The sequence below is a fragment of the Heterodontus francisci genome, chromosome 49 (assembly GCF_036365525.1).
Source record: "Heterodontus francisci isolate sHetFra1 chromosome 49, sHetFra1.hap1, whole genome shotgun sequence".
In the NCBI taxonomy this organism is placed as follows: Eukaryota; Metazoa; Chordata; class Chondrichthyes; order Heterodontiformes; family Heterodontidae; genus Heterodontus; species Heterodontus francisci.
In genome coordinates, this window is record NC_090419.1 from 12,952,395 (window position 1) to 12,970,415 (window position 18,021).

Here is an 18,021-nt window from a genome sequence, read left to right on the forward strand (position 1 = left end):
CCCCAAGGTTGGAGCGGGGAGCCGCCCACTCTCGCCTCCCCTGGTGGGGCGCAGAAATCCCGACATACCCTTTCTCCGCAAGGAGGTGGGGGCGGGGGAGGAGAACGGGGTTTTTTTTTTGTTGAAAGCCGACAACACCGGGGTCAAAGTTCGCCCGCACGGTGCGCGACCACTGCGCTGGTCACCGCCCAGAATCAGTCCCCCTGCCCGGCTGAGCAAGGGTAAAGCTTTTTGTTTAGGGGGTGGGGGTGGGGGGGGGGGGGGGGGAAGGGTTTGTGTTTGCTGGAAAATAACGGTTCGGTTACAGAGGTCCCATAGTTTTAATGCACTTTGCCCTCTTGCCCCTCCCTGTAGCACCGCCAGGAGGTCGTAGGTCACGCGCCCCCACCCCCCCCCCCCCCCCAACCGGTTGCAGGTCACAGGTCACTTCGCTCCTCCCCCCAGCCCCCACCGGAAGGTAGCGGGTCACGACACCCCTCCCCCCCCCAACCCCGCCCTTGCCCCCCCCCCAAAACAACTCCGCCGGAAGGTCGCAGGTCACGAACAGGCGGGTGACTCTGCTGCCGCCTCGTCACCGTCCTCAGAGTCCCAGACTTCGGAGTGCAGGTAGTCGGCGAACAGGGCCTTGGCTCGGTGGAGGACGCGGTTCAGGTTCTGGCGCCGCACCAGGCGGTCGAAGTGCATGGCCAGCTCGTTGTAGTCCATCTGGCTCCTCACGATGTGGTCCCGGTGCTCCAGCAGCACTGACAGGCACAGGAAGAGGACAAAGGGGTTGCCCCGACCAAACTCCTGGGGCGGGGGCAGGGCGACAGAAGGGCTGCGTTTGGCCACGGGCTCCTCGCCGGGCCTCGCCGGGGGCTCCTGGGCTGGGGAGGGGCTCCTGCCATCCGCCAGGGGGTTCAAGGCGGGGGCCGAGGCCGATTTCTTCACCCCCAGGCTCCAGAGGCAGGGGGGCTGTAGCAAGGGCTCTTCCTCCCCCTCCTCCCCTTCTCCCTCATCCCGGCCGCCCTCGCGGGGACTGGACATCCCCAAAGCCGCTCTTCTCGCAGGACTGGACGTCTCCGAAGCCGCTCTTCTCGCAGGACTGGACGTCTCCGAAGCCGCTCTCGCAGGACTGGACGTCGCCGAAGCCGGCCTGCTTGCTCGGCCGCCGCGCCCCATTGCCCTCCCCGGCGTCCCCAGGCCGGCCCGGGGCAGCCACGTCCTCGCTGCCTGCCAGCTCCCGTGCGGGCCTCACCATGTGCCGGTGGCGGGGGGGCTGGCCGGCGCCGGCGGGGGCAAGTGGCAGTGGGGGGCCGGTCAGCGGCACCTCCGTCTCGGGCGGGTCGGGGGGGCAGGGAGCTCCAGGCCACCTCCAGCAGCCGCAGGGCGTCCTCGAAGGCGAACTCCCGCTTGAGTTCCAGCAGCAGCCAGCGGTAACAGAAGAAGAGGTCGTCTGCCCCCTTGGCCTGTAGGTAAGCGTAGAATTCGGGGTCGGTGTGCTGCAGCAATAGCTTCAGGTGCTGGAACTTCTGGGACATCACCTCGCCATCCATCTGGAAGTTCGCCTCGAGCCTCTTCATGATGCCGCAGAAGCAGATATAGGCCTGACCCTCGTGGTCCATGACGGCCAGGATGGGCGAAGCAATGTCACTCATGCCCTGACAGTAAGAGACCTGCGGGTGGGTCAGGGCGTAGGTGATCAGGAGGTCATGCAAGGCCATCAGGTGCGGGCTGTCCTCCGAGCCCGCGTAGTACGGGTACGTCCGGTCCGTGCGCAGGACGTCCTTGAGCACCATGCCGCTGACAAACTCCAGGTCCTCCGGGCCGGCCCGCTCCGCCCACTCGCTCTTCAGCCCCTCGTACTCCCGGGTCTTCCGCTTGATGTGGTCCATCCGCTCCTGGCCCGTCAGCCCGTCGGGGTACACGTTGAGGAGGTAGCGCCACACCACCTGCAGAGAGAGGCAGGCCGTAAACAGGATGCTGCAAAGGGCATTTCGGGGGGGAAAGAGAAGAGGGGGGGGGGGGGAACGTCGGCCATTTTGGCGAGAAAGGAGATCTGGGCGCCCCCCCCATACATGAAAAAGCAAAAAGGTTAGCGCGCGGGTGACGGTCACTAGGAAGGCAAATGAATATTGCCCGCTATTGCAAGGGGAGGGGGGGAATGGGGCATCAAAGCAGGGAAGTCTTGTTACAACTGTACAGGGCATTGGTGAGGCTGCATCTAGCACACAGCGTACAGTTCCGGTCTTCCTGCCCGCTTCCCATATCCCTCGGTGCCCAAAAACATCTATCGATCTCCGTCTTGATTATACACAACGACTGATCATCCACAGGTCTCTGGGGTGGGGGGGAGAGAATTCCAAAGATTCACGACCCTCCGAGTGAAGAAATTTCTCCTCATCTCAGTCGGAGATGGCCGCTTATCCTGAGACTGTGACCCCCGTGTTCTGGACTCATCCAGCCCGGGGGAGGGGTAACAGCATCTACCCGGTCAAACCCTCTCAGAATTTTATACGTTTCAATGAGATCACCTCTCGTTCTTCTAAACTCCGGGGAATATAGGTCCAGTCGACCCAATCTCTCCTCACAAGACAATCCCCCTCGACCCAGGAATCAGTGTACTGAACCTCCCGTGCACGCTCTCTAAGGCAAATATGTCCTTCCTTCGGTAAGACGACCAAAACTGTACTTATTACTCCAGGTGTGGTCTCACCATTTCCCTGTATAATTGCAGTAAGACTTCTTTACTGTTATACCTAATCCCTTTGCAATAATGGCGAACGTACCATTTGCCTTGCGAATCACTTGCTGCCACTGATGGTCATTTCCAAGCCCATTGACCATTTCCGACTGTTTTAACTGCCCTGGCCCACCCAACCCCCAACTATATCTCGTTCTTCCCAATAGTGACCCTATTTCGCCAGCTCGGACCACTGGTGGCGGTCGGGGAGCGGGGGCCAGGCCCGGCGAGTGGGCTGCTCGACCACGGACGGCATCGCGGCTGGGAGCAACCGTTTGGCCATTCACGGAGTGTCGCGCGCAGTGTGGGGAGGGTGTGGGGGGGGGGGGGGGCAGGGAGGAGGAGCGATGACGTCGAGGGGAGATGTTGTGAGGATGTTTGGGGGGGGGGGGGGGGGAGGGGGGGGGGGGGGGGGGTGCTCACGGACCTTCCGCAGAGCTGGCTCCACTCCGCCGTGGTAGATGCGAAGGCGCAGCTCCTCGGGCCGGCACAGCTGCCCCTCGTGGTTCAGGTACGTGTGGAACTCGGCGTCGCTGAGCGGCGGCTTGAAGGGTTTGACTGCTTCCTCTCCGCTCGACCAGCTCAGCACCTGCTGCACCTTGGAGATAGTGCGGCCAACCTGCGGAGAAGAGCGGGGAGGGCCACGTTAAACACAGAGTAAAACTCCCTAAAACAAAAAAAGAAAAAAAAAAAAGTTCGATACACAGTAAAGCTCCCTCTACACTGTCCCCCATCAAAACACTCCCCAGGACAGGTACAACACGGGGGTTAGATACAGAGTAAAGCTCCCTCTACACTGTCCCCCATCAAACACTCCCAGGACAGGTACAGCACGGGGGTTAGATACAGAGTAAAGCTCCCTCTACACTGTCCACATCAAACACTCCCAGGACAGGTACAGCACGGGGGTTAGATACAGAGTAAAGCTCCCTCTACACTGTCCCCCATCAAACACTCCCAGGACAGGTACAGTACGGGGGTTAGATACAGAGTAAAGCTCCCTCTACACTGTCCACATCAAACACTCCCCAGGACAGGTACAGCACGGGGGTTAGATACAGAGTAAAGCTCCCTCTACACTGTCCCCCATCAAACACTCCCCAGGATAGGTACAGCACGGGGGTTAGATACAGAGTAAAGCTCCCTCTACACTGTCCCCATCAAACACTCCCCAGGACAGGTACAGCACGGGGGTTAGATACAGAGTAAAGCTCCCTCTACACTGTCCCCATCAAACACTCCCCAGGACAGGTACAGCACGGGGGGTTAGATACAGAGTAAAGCTCCCTCTACACTGTCCCCATCAAACACTCCCAGGACAGGTACAGTACGGGGGTTAGATACAGAGTAAAGCTCCCTCTACACTGTCCCCATCAAACACTCCCCAGGACAGGTACAGCACGGGGGTTAGATACAGAGTAAAGCTCCCTCTACACTGTCCCCATCAAACACTCCCCAGGACAGGTACAGCACGGGGGTTAGATACAGAGTAAAGCTCCCTCTACACTGTCCCTCCATCAAACACTCCCCAGGATAGGTACAGCACGGGGGTTAGATACAGAGTAAAGCTCCCTCTACACTGTCCCCATCAAACACTCCCCAGGACAGGTACAGCACGGGGGTTAGATACAGAGTAAAGCTCCCTCTACACTGTCCCCATCAAACACTCCCAGGACAGGTACAGCACGGGGGTTAGATACAGAGTAAAGCTCCCTCTACACTGTCCCCATCAAACACTCCCCAGGACAGGTACAGCACGGGGGTTAGATACAGAGTAAAGCTCCCTCTACACTGTCCTCCATCAAACACTCCCAGGACAGGTACAGCACGGGGGTTAGATACAGAGTAAAGCTCCCTCTACACTGTCCCCATCAAACACTCCCCAGGACAGGTACAGCACGGGGGTTAGATACGGAGTAAAGCTCCCTCTACACTGTCCCCCATCAAACACTCCCAGGACAGGTACAGCACGGGGGTTAGATACAGAGTAAAGCTCCCTCTACACTGTCCCCATCAAACACTCCCAGGACAGGTACAGCACGGGGGTTAGATACAGAGTAAAGCTCCCTCTACACTGTCCCCCATCAAACACTCCCAGGACAGGTACAGCACGGGGGTTAGATACAGAGTAAAGCTCCCTCTACACTGTCCCCCATCAAACACTCCCAGGACAGGTACAGCACGGGGGTTAGATACAGAGTAAATCTCCCTCTACACTGTCCCCATCAAACACTCCCCAGGACAGGTACAGCACGGGGGTTAGATACAGAGTAAAGCTCCCTCTACACTGTCCCCATCAAACACTCCCCAGGACAGGTACAGCACGGGGGTTAGATACAGAGTAAAGCTCCCTCTACACTGTCCCCCATCAAACACTCCCAGGACAGGTACAGTACGGGGGTTAGATACAGAGTAAAGCTCCCTCTACACTGTCCCCATCAAACACTCCCCAGGACAGGTACAGTACGGGGTTAGATACAGAGTAAAGCTCCTCTACACTGTCCCCCATCAAACACTCCCAGGACAGGTACAGCACGGGGGTTAGATACAGAGTAAAGCTCCCTCTACACTGTCCCCATCAAACACTCCCAGGACAGGTACAGCACGGGGGTTAGATACAGAGTAAAGCTCCCTCTACACTGTCCCCCATCAAACACTCCCAGGACAGGTACAGCACGGGGGTTAGATACAGAGTAAAGCTCCCTCTACACTGTCCCCATCAAACACTCCCAGGACAGGTACAGCACGGGGGTTAGATACAGAGTAAAGCTCCCTCTACACTGTCCCCATCAAACACTACCCAGGGCAGGTACAGCATGCGGTACCACCATGGACTTGAAAGGAGACACCTGGGATGTCCCGGGTCTCTCAATTGCGGGGCACTCAGCAGGCAGGGAACCCACACACTAACCTGTGAAATGATGGACTGTGTTAGGGGCAGCGCAGAGGCAGTGAAGGACCGTTTCTCCGGAGTCAGGAGGTCAGAGCCGAGCACATCCTTCGGGCTGATGATGTCCCAGTCTTCCAGCAGCGGGCCTGCGGGGGTGGAGAGAGAAGGGGCCACGCCCGACCGGTTAGCCCCTGATGCCAACCGATGCCCCAAGCACCCTCTCCCCTGGACCCCAGGCAGCGGAGCAGACGTCCCACGATAACGAGCAACCCCCGACACTGCCAGGCCCACCTTGCAAACCGTTCGACTCTCGCCGGGGTGCGGGCGGCCGGCTATTCGACCACGGCAGGCACCGCGCCAAAGCCCGATCCTCCCAGCGATCAGGAGCGAGAATCCCAGCCGGCGCACGGCCAACACAGAGCGCCGAGGCCGGGTGTCGTGCCCCCCACCACGCTCTCGTCCCCACCCAATGCCGCCGCCCCCCTCCCGATACTCACTGTCTTCCGAGGGTTTGATGTCGACCTTGAGCTGCAGCTGGGCTTTTGAGATGCTGCCAAAGGCCACGTCGAGGTCCCAGTCCGACTGCAGCGAGAGATAAAGCTCCTGACTGGGTTTCTCCGGGGACAGGTAACTAATGGCAAAATTCTTCTTCCTGTCCAGCCACCAGGAAAAAGACGACATTTACCGCACAGAAAGAGGCCACTCGAGCCCCCTGGGGCTGTGCCAGTCCCCCCCCCCCCCCCGTGACCCTGTTCTAACCCGTTTGCCTACGGTCGCATGGCCAGAACTGGGCTCGGACTCAACTACCCCCTGACTCACAAGGCTCGCATTTACCACCCGTCCCTAAAATACCCTCGGAACACAACTGAGCAAGTTGTTGGACCGTTTCAGAGTGCAGTTAAGGGTCAATCACATGTAGGCCAGACCGTGTAAGGGGAGCAGATAACATCTTCTCGACATCTACCCGATCGAAACCCCTTTCATCACTTTAAAGACCTCTATCAGGTCACCCCTTGCCTTCTCTTTTCTACAGCAAAGAGCACCCCCCCCCCCCCCCCCACACCTGTTCAAGTCTTTCCAGAAAGGTGCAACCCTCTCAGTTCTGGGTCCGTCCTCGTGAATGATTATTTTGCACCTTTCCCCGGTGCCGAGACGTCCTGGATTGCTCTCGATATCCTCGCCCTGTGTGGCACACGTTTCAGCTGCCGTTACTCACACCGCTTAAGTCGAAGGCGCGATCAAAATATGCTGGAGGACTTCGAAGGAGGTGATCTGCGGGTCGACAGCGAACGAGCGGAACTCGGGCGGCAAGGACCCTTCGCATTTCTGTCCCACAAAGAAGAAAGGGCTTTAAGCGGCGAGAGAATATTCCATTTTTACCCATTCTCGGGACGCAAGTACGCCCACAGAGCCGTTAGGGAGGGCGTTCCAGGATTTTGACCCAGCGACAGCGAAGGAACGGTGATAATGTTCCAAGTAAGGATGGTGTGTGGCTTGGAGGGGAACTCAAGGTGGTGGTGTTCCCACGTGTCTGCTGCCCTTGTCCTTCGAGGTGGTAGAGGTCGCGGATTTGGGCGGCGCTGTCTAAGGAGCCTTGGTGAGTTGCTGCAGTACATCTTGTAGATGGTACACACTGCTGCCACTGTGCGTCGGTGGTGGAGGGGAGTGAATGTTGAAGGTGGTGGATGGGGTGCCGATCATGCGGGCTGCTTTGTCCTGGATGGTTGTCTCAATAGGAAATGAATCCAGGAGGTCTCACTGCCCTTCGATTGACAGTTAATAGTAACTTTAGACCGATCATGTACGTCTGGCAAGAACGTCCCCTTCAAATCACAACCCACGTCAACGACACACACACAAACTACCGTTCCTTCACTGTCGTTGGGTCAAAATCGTGGCACTCCCTTCCTAACAGCACTGTGGGTGTACCAACCCCCTCCCTCCTCTCCATTCCCCCCTCCCTTCCCCCTCCCCCAATCCCTCTCTGCTCCTCCATTCCCCCTCCCCCCAACCCTCCCCATTACCCCCTCCCTCCCCCCACCCCCATTTCCCTCTCCATTCCCCCTCCCCCAATTCCCACCCCGTTCCCCCCTCTCCATTCTCCCCCCTCCTCGCCTCTCCATTCTCCCTCCTCCCGCAATCCCCTCTCTATTCCCCCTCCCCCAATCCGTTCACTATTCCCCCTCCCCCAATCCCGTATCTATTCCTCCCTGCCCCTATCCATTCCATCCTCCCCAAATCCTCCCCATTCCCTCTCCATTCCCTCTCTCCATATTCCCACCCACTCCATCTTCCCCCCCTCTCCCTCTCTCCATCTTCCCCCCCTCTCCTCTTCCCCCCCTCTCCCCTCTCTCCATCTTCCCCCCCCCTCCCTCTCTCCATCTTTCCCCCCCCCTCCCTCTCTCCATCTTCCCCCCCCCCCTCTCTCCATCTTCCCCCCCCCCTCTCTCCATCTCCCCCCCCCCTCTCTCCATCTTCCCCCCCCCACTCCCTCTCTCCATCTTCCCCCCCTCCCTCTCTCCATCTTCCCCCCCCTCCCTCTCTCCATCTTCCCCCCCCCCTCCCTCTCTCCATCTTCCCCCCCTCCCTCTCTCCATCTTCCCCCCCCTCTCCCTCTATTCCCCACTCTCCATTCCCTTTCCCCCTCCCCAATCCCCTCTCGACTCCACCATTCCCCCTCCCATTCCACTTCCCCCGTCACCACTCCATTCCCCCTCCCCCCGTCTCCTCTCTACTCTTCCTCCCCCCGCCCCCTCTCCACTCGCCCCATTCCCTCTCCATTTCCCCCCTCCCCGGCCTCTCCATTCCCCCTCCCCGCCTCTCCCCTCCATTCCCCCTTCCCTCTCCACAACCCCCGCAGTCCCCTCTCCATTACCCATCCCCCATTCACCCCTTCCCAGCCTCCCCAATTCCCTCTCCACACCCCCTCCTCATTCCCCCCACTCGCCCAAACCCCCCCAATCCCCTCTCTATTCCCCCTCCCCCAATCCCCTCTCTATTCCCCCTCCCCCAATCCCCTCTCTATTAACCCAATCCCCTCACTACTCCCCCCTCCCCATATCCCTCTCCATTCCCTCCTCCCCCAATCCCCTCTCCACTCCTCCCTCCCCCAATCCATTCCCCCCCACCCCTCCTCCTCCTCTCCATTCCCCCCTCCCCCAATCCCCTCTCCACTCCTCCCTCCCCCAATCCATTCCCCCCCCACCCCTCCTCCTCCTCTCCATTCCCCCCTCCCCCAATCCCCTCTCCACTCCTCCCTCCCCCAATCCATTCCCCCCCCACCCCTCCTCCTCCTCTCCATTCCCCCCTCCCCCAATCCCCTCTCTATTCCCCCTCCCCCAATCCCCTCTCTATTAACCCAATCCCCTCACTACTCCCCCCTCCCCATATCCCCTCTCCATTCCCTCCTCCCCAATCCCCTCTCCACTCCTCCCTCCCCCAATCCATTCCCCCCCCACCCCTCCTCTCCATTCCCCCACCCACCCACTCCTCCTCTCCATTCCCCCACCCCAATTCCCTCTCCATTCTCCCCCCTCCTCACCTCTCCATGCTCCCCCCTCCCGCAATCCCCTCTCACCCTCTCCATTCCCCTCCCCTCACTATTCCACCCTCCCAAAATCCCCTCCTCACCCATTCCCTCCTCCAATCCGTATCTATTCCTCCCTCCCCCAATCCCCTCTCCATTCCTTCCTCCCCAAATCCCCTCTCCATTCCTTCCTCCCCAAATCCCCTCTCCATTACTGCCTCCCCACCTCTCCATTCCCCCCTCCCACTCTCCATTCCCTCTCCACGCCCCCCCTCCCCCTTAGCCCTCTCCATTCCCTGCTCCTCCATTCCCCCCTCCCCTTTCTATTTCCCCCTCCCCTCTCTGCTTCCCCCTCCCACTCCCCCCTCCCCCTCGCCATTCCCTGCTCCCCCCTCCCCTCCCTCCTCTCCATTCCCCCTCCCCAAATCCCCTCTCTACTGCACCATTCCCCCTCTCCACAACCCCCCGCAATCCCCTCTCCATTACCCCTCCCCAATCCCCTCTGTCTTCCCCCTTCTCCATTCCCCCCTCCCACTCCACACCCCCTCCCGTAATCCTGCTCCATTACCCCCACCTCCACTCGCCCATCCCCCCACAATCCCCTCTCCATTCCTTGCTCCCCCATCCCCTCTCCCTCTCCATTTCCCTCTCTATTCCCCCCTCCCCCTATCCATTCCCCCCCTGCACCCCATTCGCCCCCGCACCCCATTCCCCCCCCCAATCCATTCCCCGTCCCCCATTCCATTCCCCCTCTCTACTCCTCCCTCCCCCAATCCATTCCCCCCCCACCTCCTCTCCATTCCACCCCACAACCCTCCTCTCCATTCCACCCCACAACCCTCCTCTCCATTCCCGCTCCCACATTTCCCCCACCCCATTCCCCTCTATCTCCCCATTACCCCCTCCCCCTCCCCCCTCATCCTCTCTGCTCCCCCCATTCCCCTTCTCCCCCCAACCCACTCCACACCCGCTCCATTCCCCCTACTCCTCTCCAAACCTCCACCACCCCTCCCCATTCCCCACTCCCCCCTTCCCCTCTCCATTCTGCCCCCCGCTCCCCCCTTCCTATCTCCATTCTGCCCCCCGCTCCCCCATCCACACCCCCTACCCCTCCCCCATTCCCCCCTCCACATCTCCTCCCCCATTCCCCCCTCCTATCTCCATTCTGCCCCCCGCTCCCCCCTCCACACCCCCTACCCCTCCCCCATTCCCCCTCCCCCATTCCCCCCTCCACATCTCCTCCCCCATTCCCCCCTCCACACCCCCTCCATACCCCCACCCCCTCTCCCCCCTCCATACCCCCATTCCCCCCCTCCACACCCCGCTCCCCCATACCCCCTCCCCCATTCCCCCCTCCCCTCCCCCACCCCCCTCCATACCCCACCCCCTCTCCCCCTCCATACCCCCCTCCCCACCCCCTCCCCCATTCCCCCCTCTCCACCCCCTCCCCCATTCCCCCCTCTCCCCCCTCCATACCCCCCCTCCCCCATTCCCCCCTCCACCCCCCCTCCCCATTCCCCCCTCCACACCCCCTCCCCCATTCCCCCCTCCACACCCCCTCCCCCATTCCCCCCCTCCACACCCCCTCCCCCATTCCCCCCTCCACACCCCCTCCCCCATTCCCCCCTCCACACCCCCTCCCCCATTCACCACCCCCCCATCCCCCATTCCCCACCCCCCCTCCCCCATTCCCCCCTCCACTCCCCCATTCCCCCCTACCCCATTCCCCCGTCCCCCATTCCATTCCCCCTCTCTACTCCTCCCTCCCCCAATCCATTCCCCCCCACCTCCTCTCCATTCCACCCCACAACCCTCCTCTCCATTCCACCCCACAACCCTCCTCTCCATTCCCCGCTCCCACATTTCCCCCACCCCATTCCCCTCTATCTCCCCATTACCCCCTCCCCCTCCATCCTCTCTACTCCCCCATTCCCCTTCTCCCCCCAACCCACTCCACACCCGCTCCATTCCCCCCTACTCCTCTCCAAACCTCCACCACCCCTCCCCATTCCCCACTTCCCCCTCTCCATTCTGCCCCCCGCTCCCCATCCTATCTCCATTCTGCCCCCCGCTCCCCCATCCACACCCCCTACCCCTCCCCCATTCCCCCCTCCACACCCCTCCCCCATTCCCCCCTCCACACCCCCTCCCCCATTCCCCCCTCCACATCTCCTCCCCCATTCCCCCCTCCACACCCCCTCCCCTCCCCCTCCATACCCCCACCCCCTCTCCCCCCTCCATACCCCCATTCCCCCCTCCACACCCCCTCCCCTCCCCCTCCACACCCCCTCCCCCATTCCCCCCTCCACACCCCCTCCATACCCCTCTCCCCCCTCCATACCCCCACCCCCTCTCCCCCCTCCATACCCCCACCCCTCTCCCCCCTCCATACCCCCATTCCCCCTCCACCTCCCCATTCCCCCCTCCACTCCCCCATTCCCCCCTCCACTCCCCACACCCACTCCCCCCTCCACTCCGTTCCCCATATCCTCTCCCAATCCCCTCTACTCCTCCTCCCTCCCCTCCCCCTCTCCCTTCCCTCTCCAGTCACCCCTTCCCCCCTCCCTCCCACACCCCCCCTCCCCATTCCTCTCCCCACCCCCTCTCCATGACCCCTCCCCCTCTATTCCCCCACCCCATTTCCCCCTTCCTATCCATTCCCCCTCTCCATTACTTCTCCCATTCATCTCTCCATTTACCCCCTCCCTGTTCCCCGCCTGTATTTGACCTCCGGTCTCTCCTCCCCCCCGTTACCTTGACGCGGACCCGAACCACCTCCCAATCCTCCGCCGCCGCCGCAGCCGCCATTCTCCCTCTGTGTACATTCCCTGGGAAGTGACGTCACTGCCGACACGTCACTTCCTGTAGCGGGCGGGGCCGGAGCTGTCGCCCTGGCAACGCCGCAAGAGGCGGGGCCTGAGCCGGAGCTGTGTCCCTGGCAACGCCGCAACGGGCGGGGCCCAGAGTAGGGCGGGGCAGGGACTGAGCGGTTACCCTGGCAACACCGCAAGGGGCGGGGCCCAATGACCTGGAACGGCGTGGTCGCTGCTCTCTCCCTGGCAACGCCGCAAGGGGGCGGGGCTAGGGGAGAGGGCGGGTCACATGCCATCTCCCGCACAACAGGACACAGGTGGGAGAGACCATTCAACTCCTCTCACTGCAGAGGGAGGGGGGGGGTGGAGTTTGGAAGAGACCATTCAGCCCCGCTCATGGGGGAGTTTGAGAAAGGCCATTCAGCCCATCTAACTGGGAATGTGCAGGGTGGACGAGGCCATTCGGCCCTGCTCAGTCCACCAGAGACTTGATGTGAAGCTCCCGGGACATAGGCAGCTCCCGCCCCACCCTAACTTCCCCCACTCTGGCATTTTGTCTCTGTCCTTGCAGCATCGGCGGCATTTTGTTTTTTTTTAAAAATCCAGTTTTGAAACGATTCTGGGATTTTCACCTCCGTCCTGGAGTACCTTCGCCGCCACTCCCTGCCGGAAAAGCGTCCTGAATTCATTGGTTCGAATCACGCTCCAGCCGTTGAATTGAGCGTTAATATTCCGTATTTACCCCTCCCGTTTCCTTAACTATCCCCGACCCCTCAATTAGAGGGTACCCTACGCCACACGGACCGCAGCGGTTGAAGGCGTTGACTCAGCACCACCTTCTCAAGGAGCAATTAGAGATGGGCAACAAACACCAGCCTTCGGAAGCTGGAAAGCCCAGCTCACAACTCGCTGACGAGGTGAGAAGTCTCACGATTCCCTCCAAATGTCTCGCAGACTGTTTCATTCGAAATGAGAAAGATATACTATCCACTTAGGGACCATTTCCACCTTTATTGTTATAGATTCATATCATGAGCACTTGATAAATTGTTCACTTCCGTGTAACTTTCTTGTTTGGAAATAAATCCGACTGCTGCTTTTTAGCCTGAAGGTCACCGTTTGGTGATGTGACATTTACTCCGTTTTGGAAAAGACGCAAGTGTGTCGTGGCCATCCCAGATGGTCCCTAGTTTGGTATTTCATAACTAAAGGTGTAGCATGATATCCCGGGTAAGACACCAATGACGGTGCAGGAATTATTCATAGAAGAGGCAGGCTGTTAATGGAAAAAGGCTCTCTGGTGCGAGCAACAGACAATTGTCGGGAGGAAAGCACAGAAAGAGGCCCTTCGGACCGTCGCGACTGTGCTGGCTCGCTGACTCAATGACTCGCTGCGTGAAATAACAAATTCTCATCTCCCCCCACCCCTTCTGGGACTTTTATTGATTATCTTACATGGCAGAATTGTAGCCAGATCTGAACCCCATGCACTACCAAACTGCCTGCTTAATAAGTGCAGTGCCCTGGTGAGTAGGGATGGGAAGCGAGTGGGGGGGGGGGGGGGGGTTTGTAGCAGTTCGAGAGAGACACGGAGGCAGCCAGTGACCAGCAGTAACCATACAATGATATATTGATATGTACATCATACACAGCAGAACACTTTGTCCCCTTACAAAAAAGGGGAAGGGGGTAACGCAGCATTTCCATACAGGACCAGGTTATAAATAACAGAACGGGATTCCAGAGTGCCGCGGCCACTGTATATCCGGAGGGGTCCACGGGCGGGAGGGGGGAGTGGAGGTCGTTGAGGCAGGCGGAGTGAACCTGGAGGGAGGGGGAGGGGAAGGAGGGTGTTCGAAGGTCGAAGTCGCAGGCGCTGTCACCTTAACTGCTCATTGCGTACAATTTGGTCCAAGCACGGGCTGCAACAGAACACAACGGAGATTAAGAGTGTGTCTCCTTGCACATATCATCCCCAAACACCCTCACCTCCTCCTATTAACCCCCAGCCACTTCGCAAAGTACTGATTCTCACCAGGGAGACAGTTCCTTACTTACTGGGACCTCTTCTGTACTCCAGCCTGCCCGCTATAGGTGTGAGTATCCCATCACAGGTTAGATACAGACTAAAGCTGTCCCCATCAAACACTCCCCAGGACAGGGACAGCACGGAGGTTAGATACAGAGTAAAGCTCCCTTTACACCGTCCCCCATCAAACACTCCCCAGGACAGATACAGTACGGGGTTAGATACAGAGTAAAGCTCCCTCTACACTGTCCCCCATCAAACACTCCCCAGGACAGGTACAGCACGGGGGTTAGATACAGAGTAAAGCTCTCTTGAACAACAATGTGCATTTATATAGCAACTTTCGCATAGGTAAACATCTCCAACACTCTTCACAGGAGTAAAAATCGAACAAAATTTGACATCAAGCCATATAAGGAGATATTAGGGACGGGCAACCAAAAACTCGGTCAAAGAGGTCGGTTTTAAGGAGCGTCTCAAAGGAGGAGAGAGGGAGGCACGGAGAGGTTTAGGGAGCGAATTGCAGAGCTCAGAGGCCCCTGGCAGCTGAAGGCACGGCCGCCAATGGTGGAGCGATGGGAATCGGGATCATTCTAAGAAGCCCAGTAGCCTACCCATTGCTGCCCGGCGGCCAGTAGGAATACGCACCGATCTCTATGGCCTGTGATTCGCTGTTTTTCCACTGTTCTGCCACGTCATTGGCCAGCGGGTCATCAGGGTTGGGTGCACTGAGTAACGCTTGGATGGAGAGCAGCACTGTCCGTATCTGCAGAGCTGGAGACCACTTGTCTGCAATGAGAGAAAGAGAGAGGTAATTCTCAGCAAAGCACAGCCATGCCCTGCACAGTGCCAGGGTCTGGCTTTCCTGGAGTCCAGGACCGTATTGCACTGCCACCCAATTGTCTCACCCACCAACTCCCCCCCCCCCCCAGCTCACACAGTTGGCAGGCCAGAGCACCATCAGCCTGCGATGCCCACTGTGGTGGAACATCCCACTTTTTTTGCCAAGTCCACCGGGGATCGTCTGGGGGCGCCCCCCCACCCCCAACCCCCAGGGAGTCCTGTACCCTGGCATGGGGACAGAGTGGGGAGGTGTATGAGAAGTAAGAGGGAGGGCGATTAGAAAGGAGGGAGGGAGGGGTTACAGGCATGAGGGGAAAAGGGGGAGGAGCATACGGGGGCAAGGGGGGGGGAAGGTGAGTAGAAAGGAGGGGCGGTGGGGGGAGGGATGGGGTAGAGGGTGACTGGTGAAGGAGATGTGAAGGGGGGGGGCAGCTGGAGGGAGGAGGGGCTGAGGGAGAGGAGAAGGAACGAGAGGATGGAGGGAGCGGAGGAGGGTCGAAGGATCAGGGTGTGGCGGGGGAAGGGGCTTGGAAGGGAGGAGGGGAGGTGGGTGAGGGGATGGTGGAGGGATGTGATGGGGATGGTGGAGGGATGTGATGGGGACAGGGGTACGACGCAGGCCTGTAAACTCCCACCGCGTGTCACCTTTCACGATGTCCAGGCAGGTCCTGCCCAGCTTGTCCTCATTCGGGTGGAGGGAGGTGAGGGGGACAGAGGGAGGTGAGGGAGACAGACAGAGGTGATGGGAACGGAGGGATGTGGGGTGGGGGGGGTGTTACGATGCAGGCCTGTAAGCTCCCGCCGCCCGTTACCTTTTAGGATGTCGAGGCAGATCCTGCCCAGCTTATCCACATTTGGGTGGTAGATCTTGGTGACAAAGCGGACCTTGGGAGCCGCCATGGGGTACTCCTCGGGCAGGAAGAGCTCCAGCTTGAAGTTGCCGCCTTCGAAGGGCGAGTCCTGAGGCCCGGCGATCACCACGTGGAAGTACCGAGCGTTAGCCTCATCGGGCTTGGCCTGGATCCCTGGCACTGGCTCCGCCATGAGACGCTGAGTTTCCTGGAGGGAAGTCGAGACTTGCCAATCAGTATTGAGATGGGCGAGCGGGTTAATGTGCCAAGGGCGCAACACGCCAGCACCTTACAAACCCACGATATCTACCGCCTCGAAGGACAAGGGGGAGCATGGGAACACCAACCGCCATCCTGTTCCCCTTCCATGTCCTTGCCCAGGCTGTTGCCTGCCAAATCCGTCCCCATCCTCCCCACCCCCCCCGCACCGGAATGACATCCCTTCAGTCAGGTTCCTACCTGTGCCACAGCAATGAAATATCCACAATTTAAGTCACAATAGATATCCTCTATGACCGTTTTGCACTAGCCCTCCTCGTCCTCCTTGACCTGTCTGCACCCTTTGACACGGTTGACCACACCATCCTCCTCCAACACCTCTCCGCTGTCATCCAGCTGGGTGGGACCGCACTCACCTGATTCCATTCTTATCTATCCAATCGTAGCCGAAGAATCACCTGCAATGGCTTCTCTTGCTGCAGTGCATCTTGTAGATGGTACACACTGCTGCCACTGTGTGCCAGTGGTGGAGGGAGTGAATGTTTGTAGATGGGGTGCCGATCAAGCGGGCTGCTTTGTCCTGGATGGTGTCGAGCTTCTTGAGTGTTGTTGGAGCTGCACCCATCCAGGCAAGTGGAGAGTATTCCATCACACTCCTGATTTGTGCCTTGTAGATGGTGGACAGGTTTTGGGGGAATCAGGAGGTGAGTTACTTGCCGCAGGATTCCCAGCCTCTGACCTGCTCTTGTAGCCACAGTATTTATGTGGCTGGTCCAGTTCAGTTTCTGGTCAATGGTAACCCCCAGTATGTTGATAGTGGGGGATTCAGCGATGGTAATGCCATTGAACATCAAGGGTTCTCTCTCTCTCTGATTAGATTCTCTCTTGTTTGAGATGGTCATTGCCTGGCACGATTGTAACTTGCCACTTACCAGCCCGAGCCTGGATGTTGTCTGCAGGTCTTGCACCCTAACATCACTGGACTCTGCCATTGTCTCAGCTCTTCTACTGCTGAAACCCTCACTTGTGCCTTTATTACCTCTAGACTTGACTATGCCCACACTCTCCTGACAGGTATCCCATGTCCCACCCTCCATCAAACTTCAGCTCATCCGAAACTCTTCAGCCCCGTGTCCTAACTCGCACCGGGTCCCGTTCCCCCGTCACCTCCTGTTGCCCGCTGACCTACACTGGCTCCCGGTCTGACAACGCCTCCATTTAAAAATTCTCACCCTCGTGTTCAAATCCCTCCATTGTCCTCGTCCCCCTCTCCCTATCTCTGTAACCTCCGCCAGGCCCCTACAACCCTCCCAGATCTCTGCGCTCCTCCGATTCCGGCCTCTTGCGCAGCCCCCGATTCCTGTCGCTCCACCGTTGGCGGCCAACCACAGGTCAGCTGTAATGGTGGAACAGGCTCGAGGGGCCGAATGACCTCCTCCGGTTCCTGAGTTGTCCTGCGTGTAAATCAGTGCCCTCTGCCGTCTGGAGAACGAATTAAGAACACAAGAAATAGGAGTTGACCATTCGGCCCATCGAGCCTGCTCCGCCATTCAATACAATCATGGTTGATCTCGGGCTTCAATTCCACTTTCCTGCCCGCTCCCCATACCCTTTGATTCCCTGAGAGACCAAAAATCCATCTATCCCAGTCTTTAATGTATTCAACGATGGGGCATCCACAACCCTCTGGGGGAGAGAATTCCAAAGATTCACAACCCTCCGAGTGAAGTAATTTCTCCTCATCTCAGTCCTGAATGATTGGCCCCTTATCCTGAGACTGTGTCCCCGTGTTCTAGATTCCCCGACCAGCGGGAACAATCTCTCAGCTTCTTCCCTATCAGGCCCTTCAGAATCTTGTATGTCTCAATTAGATCGCCTCTCATTCTTCTAAACTCCCCGCAGCTTACCTTTCCAGCAAGCTTTGTATCATCAGCAAACTTAGATACATTACTCTCTGTCTCTTCATCCAAGTCATTAATATAGTGTGTGAATGGCTGAGGCCCCAGCACTGATCCTTGCAACACCCCACTATGAAATGCCCCATTTATGCCCACTCTCTGCTTCCAGTCTGTTAACCAATCCTCTATCCACGCTAATATACTACCCCCAACACCATGAGCTCGCAGCT

General features: G+C 58.9%; 2 protein-coding genes across 2 annotated transcripts in view; both read right to left on the reverse strand.

Annotated features, from left to right (window-relative positions):
• Positions 1-251: 251 nt before the first annotated feature.
• Positions 252-11,989, reverse strand: tbc1d25 (TBC1 domain family, member 25). Its single transcript, XM_068024379.1, is given in 8 exon segments — positions 252-1,072; positions 1,116-1,333; positions 1,335-1,931; positions 3,150-3,341; positions 5,634-5,758; positions 6,110-6,264; positions 6,829-6,938; positions 11,893-11,989. Coding segments are annotated over 8 exon segments (1,986 nt in total). The 5' UTR covers positions 11,947-11,989; the 3' UTR covers positions 252-537.
• Positions 11,990-12,942: 953 nt separating this feature from the next.
• LOC137358421 (ubiquitin-conjugating enzyme E2 N) overlaps positions 12,943-18,021 on the reverse strand; it is a 61,311-nt gene continuing 56,232 nt past the window's right edge. The window contains exons 2-4 of the mRNA XM_068024378.1: positions 15,636-15,882; positions 14,629-14,769; positions 12,943-13,873 (exon numbers count right to left, since the gene is read on the reverse strand). Coding sequence (XP_067880479.1) covers positions 13,836-13,873; positions 14,629-14,769; positions 15,636-15,882 — 426 coding nt within the window. The 3' untranslated portion in view covers positions 12,943-13,835. The remainder of the gene's footprint in view (positions 13,874-14,628; positions 14,770-15,635; positions 15,883-18,021) is intronic.